Source organism: Acanthisitta chloris, unplaced genomic scaffold (assembly GCF_000695815.1).
Source record: "Acanthisitta chloris isolate BGI_N310 unplaced genomic scaffold, ASM69581v1 scaffold7114, whole genome shotgun sequence".
Lineage (NCBI taxonomy): Eukaryota > Metazoa > Chordata > Aves > Passeriformes > Acanthisittidae > Acanthisitta > Acanthisitta chloris.
Window position 1 is genome coordinate 44,062 of NW_008668696.1, and position 7,869 is coordinate 51,930.

Consider the following 7,869-nt stretch of genomic DNA (forward strand, 5'->3'; position numbering starts at 1 on the left):
CCCCTGTTGCAACCTGTGGGACTCTAAACCTTTATCCCTTTCACAAAAACACCTAGAAACCTCTGCTTTCATATGATCAGATGCAGCCAAAATTTAACTGCTTTTATCATTTGCATCAGTGATGAGTGACTAAATCTGGAGTGGGCTAATATACTTGTCAGGTCCCATGAGAATGCTGCTCAGGATGCTCAGGTATTTTGGTGATGAAGTGGGCTGTGTGCCTGTGTATTTGTCTGGGTCACAGGGGACAGATTTGTATTGATCATGTGTGCCCACCCAGGACAGATATTGTTTGAACTTGGTCTCAGGGGACAGTTAGGCATCAATTGCATGACAAAGGCAAGCCTGAAGTCTGTGGCACTCAGGTGTGTGCAAAATGCTGTGCTGCTTGTCCCTGTGGAAAAAATTGATGTCACTGCTGTAAAATAATAGAGATCAATCCACTAAACCCCTCTTATGCTCTGAATTTCTTTTGCAGTATCCTCTCACAATGATAATGTTATTCAATGGGGATCTCTACAGCCTCCTGAATTTCCTCAGTTTTGCCAGGTGGCTTTTTATTGGACTAGTAGTCGCTGGGTTGATTTATCTCAGATATAAACGTCCTGATATGCATCGTCCTTTCAAGGTAACCTCTGCTCTCTACTGTTTTACATGAATCCTTCTCCCTCCCCTCCATCCTGTAGCCAGACAGCAAAGGAGCATTTTCTGATGTAGCAAGCTAACCTCTTTTTCAAGAAAAACAGAGTTAAGAGAAAATAGCCTTTTCCACTGAAGGCTCTCTGACTGTTTTCCTGCAAGCTCCCCAGTGCTACCCCAACTGTGTTCCCTTCTGAAAGGCAATTCTTGCCTCTTCCCTAGTGCTTGGGGGGCAGTGACTGAAGCTGCTGTGCTGAGGTGAAGGGGTTTCCTCAGTTTTGCCTGTCTGTTGTGTTGAGGCCATTTGATGCAAGCTGTGTGAAAATACCTCTACCCCTGTGTAGTCACAAGGGGTTCAAACTTCAAATATTGGGATTACACGTGCCAGTCCTCTAATGTCTCCCTTGACAAAGGCCTGAATGATTTTGTCTCTAAAATTCATGTCAAGCATAAGTATTAATATAAAACATTTATGTCATTGTCTATCCAATATCAAATGTGCCAAATTTTTTTGTGTATATAAGTGGTTAGCACTTTTATTATAATATTTGAGACTTGCAATGGATTTGCTGAGACAGAAATTGTGAATCCAGGAAGTAAATGCTAATACTCCAGCCCATTGAACAGTAGCTGTTTTGGCTTTGGTTCTGCCATTCTTCTTGCTTATTTTAAGCAACATCTTACAAAGTAAGCTGTCCCATTGTATATCCAGAAAGATAACATCCATCATCAAAAAAATGGAGGAAGTATCCCTATTTAGATGCTGCCAAGAAACCTATTTTGTGGAAGAACTAAGAATGTGCACTGTTGCATTCTTGTAGGTATATCTGTAAATAAGGAGGTCAACAGCACAACCTATTTTGCTTTGATTAAAAGAAAAAAAAATGCTTTGACAGTGCACAAAAGAGGAACAGTAATGCTCTGAGGCATGAAAGGAAGAGAATAATCTCCAAGGAATTCTCCAATTCTCCGTTACACTGAACGTCTCACAAGCCATGGCTGTAGGCGTTTCCTTCAGAGAGGTGCTTGCAGAGTGATTGCAGTGGTGTTCTTGAAAATTGAGAAAATAAATTTGATATTGTTATTTTGTGTGCTTTCAGCAGGGACACTGATAATGCTATCAGTCATACAGTCAGAAAGTGTTTTTTTAGTGGCTATCAGTTGCATAACACTATCAAATATCTTTATCGCTAGTCAAATTGGTGTTTAATTTGCTCTCTTCCTGCTGGATTTTGATTTTTACCTTGGGAAGAAAATCAATATGCTCTTAATAGTTTTAAAAGGTGACTTGAGCTCCTGGTTGTGTTTTAAAATGTTTTCTAATGGGTAATTATCGAAGCGGAAATCTTTACTGTGGTTAGAGCTGCTTACTTATCTACTGGGGGATTAGAGAAAGGACTTTTACAATGTAACTTATTTACAGTCCTTACATTTTAAAGGATGTAAAACACTGTAGTATTTCAGAGTGTAATTAAGAGACTTCTGTGGTACTACTGCATGGCACTCTGCAGGGCTTGGCTTCTGCAGTCACTGACATTTTATCTGCACGTTCTAGATATGCATATTTCTCCAGAACTGTCCTGTACTCTTGGGTGTTATCCAACTTACATTTCATGGAAGGTTAAATGCTGTAGTCATTACTTTACATTGACCTTGTTATTTAATGGTTCTTTGTGTGGTTATGTTTCAGGTTCCCCTGTTTATTCCAGCACTGTTTTCCTTCACCTGCCTCTTCATGGTTGCACTGTCACTTTACTCCGACCCAGTGAACACAGGGATTGGATTTGCAATAACCCTGACTGGCATTCAAAAAAAAAATGGGACAAGAAGCCAAAGTGGTTCAGAAAGCTCCTAGGTAAGTCCTGGTGGTACTCCTCTCCTTCGTGCTTATTCTGGGAGTTTCTCAGGGCTCTCCCCATGTTGTGAAATCCTTCCAGTTGATCCTTCCAGCTGCTGTGAGCTAGGGATGACAACGCAAGTTTCTTTTCAGCTCATGCTATAACAGTGCTCTGCCAGTTGCAATCAATATCAGCTCACTAGTGGAAGATATATTTACAACAAGGCTATTCTTCAGCCAGTGATTGACTTTAAAAGACTGATGCTTCTACCCCTGTCCACTTCTCCTCTCCCTCCCCTGACTGGTAGTCTATGCTGTTAGAGACAGTATTACACTCCTTGGAGAATCAGGTTGGAATCTTGAACATAACAGTTGCAATGACAGGATGGGCTTGGTGCTCTGTACTTAGACCATGCTTCTATGGATCACTGAGGAGTATTTGGAACAGGACAGGTGCAGGCAGGTTGGATATGAGGATGTTGTCAGCAGTGCCTCATGACAAAATTATAGTAAAATATACCATGCCTGACACATCTCTATGGAAATTGTGTCTGTGCTTCATGAAAAATGACTTCTGTGTGATTTGGCAGTAGTATTTCACACCTGAAATACACTAGGAATCATTTTGATACCATTTCCAAAAGTTTTTGAAAGCATTTGTGGAAATTCTGATGTGTTAGAGAAGGATTATCTGGAACCTTTCAATTAGAACTCAATGTCATTTATTACCACTTCCCATTCTTCTCTTTTTTTGGTTGCTCAGTATGATAGGTTTCCAAAATGAAGGGAATTTTCAAAACATCAAACAAGACTTTAGGCAATATTTCAGGAATGATGGACAACATATTGAACAAAGCCTAAAGAAAGTCTCTTGCTGCAAAAATAAAACTCAACATGTGAAAGTTTTTAACTAGTTTATTTGTATGTATGCTGAATCAAAACTGCACACTGTCTTCTGCACTTCAGTCTTAAGTGATTATTTAAACTGCTCACAAGAAAATAATAGTTTTGATATATATGTTATTACACTATAACAATTTATATGTATTTTCTCTATATAAATATAAGTTACATAGTTATATTCTATATGTTGTAGAATCTCAACTCATGCTGGGAATTCCACAGCCTTTAGGACAGAAACTATTTATGGAAAGACATTAGTTTAAGGCTAGCACACTCTCAGTTTTATATCCATAAAGTTATAAATTACTTGCAGTGTCCAGGGAATGGGTAGAAACATCCAGTGCAAATTAAAGCAGTTGTATGCAAAAGGACATTCTATTAAATAGTTTGGGTTAAGTCTGTTTATAATTTCTGAGTCTTGACATTTAGGGACTAGGAAGTTTTCCCTTATCAAACCCAGGGTCTTTTTGGCATTTTCTGTCATGTCTCAGAGGTTTTGGAATACAGTTACTTGAATCTTTGGCCACAGGATGCCAGTGTTGAACTACATTACTTGGGTGAGAGAAAAAATATTCTCTTTAAGGTAGACTGGATAGATGTGAAGATTTTTCTGCCAGCTGTGACAATGAAGGTGAATAATTCCTAGTTTTTGAGATAACACAAAATTCTCCTCCTAGAAAGAAGGCCTGATGCTGGTGTATTACCTATGGGCACAGTGTACTGGCTCAAAGGGGAAACCAGTGGAACTCAGTCAGTGGGTGAAACAGCTTGTTTGCTTTGCAATTATTATCCCCAAAATAACAACAATAAGGACAGAAAAGTAATGCTGACAGCTTTGTGGTGCAGAACAGTGGAGATTTGCTTGTTAAATAATTAGGGGTTTTTTTTTTCCCTCAGAAGAAGAAATAATAAACCTTCTGTGTAGAGTCATTAAACTGGCATTATTTTGTGAGTGTTAACAGAGCCCCATTGTATAGCCTAAGAACATTTTCCAAAGGCATTCAATGAGGATAAATTCACTTAAGGTACCTCTGTGCAATATAGAAAAGAGAAGTCATTGGGCAGCTGCAAGTTTACTGAAACAATATGCATAAGGTGTACATAGGCATGAAAATGTAATTCCAGACATGAGGTAAAGGACAACATGAAAAAATCAGATTGTTACTGAAGAGGCAGCTTTTTGCCAGTCTAACTGGGTAGCTTTCTTTGATAAGATAATTGGCTTTTCTAGACAAAGGAGGATGTGATGAATCCAATCTACTTAGACTTCCAGAAAGCATTTTGTGTAGTGCCAGAGTGGGAGTTGGAGCCTGTTAGTCTGAACACAGTGTGGTTCTACCAAGACTCTTCCCAGACTCCTGCTTCTGCCCAGATCAGCACATGGACAGGCTGGTGTGGGGGCTTTGCCCTCTGAGAAGTCACCTTGTTGTGGAATTGTCTTGCTTCAGCTACCCAGTTGTGGTTTGGTGATGAGAGATGACTGGCGCTCATAAATCCTATATGGAACATGTGCTGTTTAAGTAAAGGTCAACACTGGTGCAAAACCACATAGGTACAGACCAACCTCACGTAAGATCAGACTGGATATTCTGAATAGGCTTTGTAAGTATCAGAGGAGTGAGATGTTCAACAGTCGGAATGAGTAGTGGGATAAAAGACCCAGCCTGAAGTTATGTACATTTCTGAAAGGAGTTTCAGACTGATTACACTAGCAGTGGCCTCGAATGGATTACCCAAGGAATTCTCTCCCAAGGCTGAATGTCTTTGTTCTGTACATTTTGACTGTTCTTAATTGCATTTGCATTGCCCATTCTCCTTACCAAATTACTGTACTGAACAAAAGGTAGCTTCACAGTTTGTAGGGTTCATAGGTTCTGGGTGGTATTTTGCTGTGTAAATAACATTTTGTTCTCTCCTCTTCCAAAGAAATTCACTGTAGAACCAGATGTGCTGGGACAAATAATTTTCAGCTTGTACAGGCTTCCTTTGACCTCTGCTTTCTTGCTTTTTGTAGAACTAATGTGAGAATGAAAAAAGTCAAGCCTAGCAAAATCATATGAAGCAGATCAGTGTGTAAAAGGATGTGGCACCAGCACAAGACTGGTTCTATTTGCACTTCCTCAGTTGAAATCCCAACCTTAGACTCATATTTAAAACATCTATATCTTTACAGTGGATTGAATTATAAGGAGCTTAAAAGAAAAGTTGAATCCTACCTTTTTTTCATAGCCTGAGCCCTTGCTGGAAATAGGATCTCTTTATACAACAAAATGTCTCTGTTAGGATTATTTACCAGTACCAGAGGATGACACTTGCTCACTCAGGTCATAGTGTTATATGTTCAGTTTGCTTCTCTTTGTCGAGTTTGTTGATGAGAGGAATCATCTCATCATTTTGTTGTCATGGATTTCACATCCAGTCTTATATATATGCATTACATTTCTGCTTTTTTTCCACACCCAGACTTTATGTGGTGCTTGTGTAAATACCAGGTCTGGCTTTTTTAATAAAGGTTCGTCCCTGGTACTCATTTGTAATGAATTCTCCTCTTGAAAGGAAAAATTAGGGTTCAAAGTGGGGTGGGGAAGTCATCTGTACTGTCACGGTATGTTAGGTTGTCTTGTGACAAATGGGAAACTATTCCTGTAACTCCAGGTACTGCTCCAAGCAGACAATATAGAGATAACAACTGCAGACAGATTGGAATGTAATTTTTAGGGGAAAATACTCCTTATACTGATTGATTCTGAGCACATTGCAACAAAAAAACCCACAAAGCAGAACCTCTGCCCCCAAACTTGTCTGAACCTCCATGGCAAAACCGCTGCATAGAAATGGAATAGTGGGCAAGGTCTTGCTGCTGGTGACTGTCCACTTTGGTGAACAGGATATTAAGATCACAACCAGCTCTTCAGACACCCAGGCTTTCCCTCTGCTGCTGTGCCCATTTCCAAGAGCTGTTACACCAGAGCTCATCTTCATAAAATCCTGCTTTTCCTCTTCTTCCTTTGCTCAGCCTCAAACCTTGAAGGGGTGGGATGGCAGGGGTGAAGTCCTGCTGTTTTCCTGCTGCTGGCTTTCCTCCTGTCCTTCATCCCAGCCATGCTCAGCCCAGCTCTGATGTCCCCTCTGCGGGTAGGGAAGGCAGATGGGATGAAAATACAGTCCCTGGGGACTCTCAGCCTCTCTGACCCTATCAGTTTTTAGTCTAAAGGCAGCCTGGCTTTGCACTGAACTGGTGACATCCAGAGAAAAGAGCAAAAGATGGTAGAGTCTGCCTTAGACAGGAGGTCAGGGAAGTGGTTTCAGTTCATATCTTCTGTGAGTTGCACTGTTTTATCCTCCTGGCTTTACATTGATGTCAATGTCAACAGCACATTGTGCTAGACAAGAAAAATCAGAACTTTCTTTTACAACAATTTCTGCTTGTTTAAAGTGAAAGGAATGATAAGAAAATGCTCTCTCACTATTCTGTATCTAAATTAACTGTACCATTTATGAATCAGTACCCTAAAAAGAAACCCCCCTAAAAACATCAGGAGGAAATAAATGTCCAGAGTGATAAAAGACCGGCATGAAGTTGCTTTGGATGTGTACGTTCTTAGATCTGTTAAGCTTTGTAATCGTTATTTCCTTTCATGTAATTTTTTTTGGTTTATTTTGGTTTTTGTTGGTGTTTTTTTTTTTTTTGGTTTTTTGCTTGCAAAGATCTTGGCACAGCTGTATTAGCTTGTTTGAAACCTTCCAAACTTGGCTGCTTAGTTAAAACTAAACAGTCGTGCAGAGCAATCATACTTTAAGATAGCCTTTAAATGCATGCAGACCTTTATTGAATAAGATTATACATCCATACCCTTACATTATTATTGTATATGCATAGCCTTGAATCAGAGGCAAATAAAACATACTTGAAAGGAAGAGAATTTTGAATTTAAATGATTGATATGTGTGTATACATATGTATGTGTATGTGTATATATATGCATATATGTATATGTGTGATATACATGATCACTGTGAAATGTATGTGGTAGTAGGCTATACAGCAGCTAAGAATTTTCCTGGCTGCTTTTGCCTTCTTCATCCCCCCCAAAAATGTTCCCATGTGTATGCTTTTATCTTTGCAGACAGGATAACGATAACATTGCAAATCCTCTTGGAAGTCATCCCACCAGAGGAAGACCAGAGATCATGATCTTCATGTACAGCTTTTGGCTTGATGTTTCATTTCAACCTGAAATACAGAGAGTAGGGAGATTTATCCCCCTTTCTAACATCCTGCAAACTGAAGGAACAAGTCACAGCCAAGATAGATACCGAGCAAGTCACTTACCAGAACTGTATTTAACAATGCTGTTGGAAAATATTTTTTAACATGGTTGGTTTAAAAGTAGAAAGCAAGAACTTGTTCTATGGGGGAACTCATCTCTTCACTATTTCTTTTGTTACAGTGTCCTATTTTAACAAACTGTAGGTTCCTCACACTAGGA

The 7,869-nt window shown here is 39.5% G+C and overlaps 1 protein-coding gene across 1 annotated transcript in view; it reads left to right on the forward strand.

The window, feature by feature from the left end:
* LOC103800627 (cystine/glutamate transporter-like) overlaps positions 1–7,574 on the forward strand; it is a gene marked incomplete at its 5' end in the record, with an annotated part of 49,565 nt that extends 41,991 nt beyond the window's left edge. The window contains 4 exon segments of the mRNA XM_009073009.1: positions 479–628; positions 2,330–2,450; positions 2,453–2,494; positions 7,507–7,574. Coding sequence (XP_009071257.1) covers positions 479–628; positions 2,330–2,450; positions 2,453–2,494; positions 7,507–7,574 — 381 coding nt within the window.
* Between the last annotated feature and the right edge of the window lie 295 nt (positions 7,575–7,869).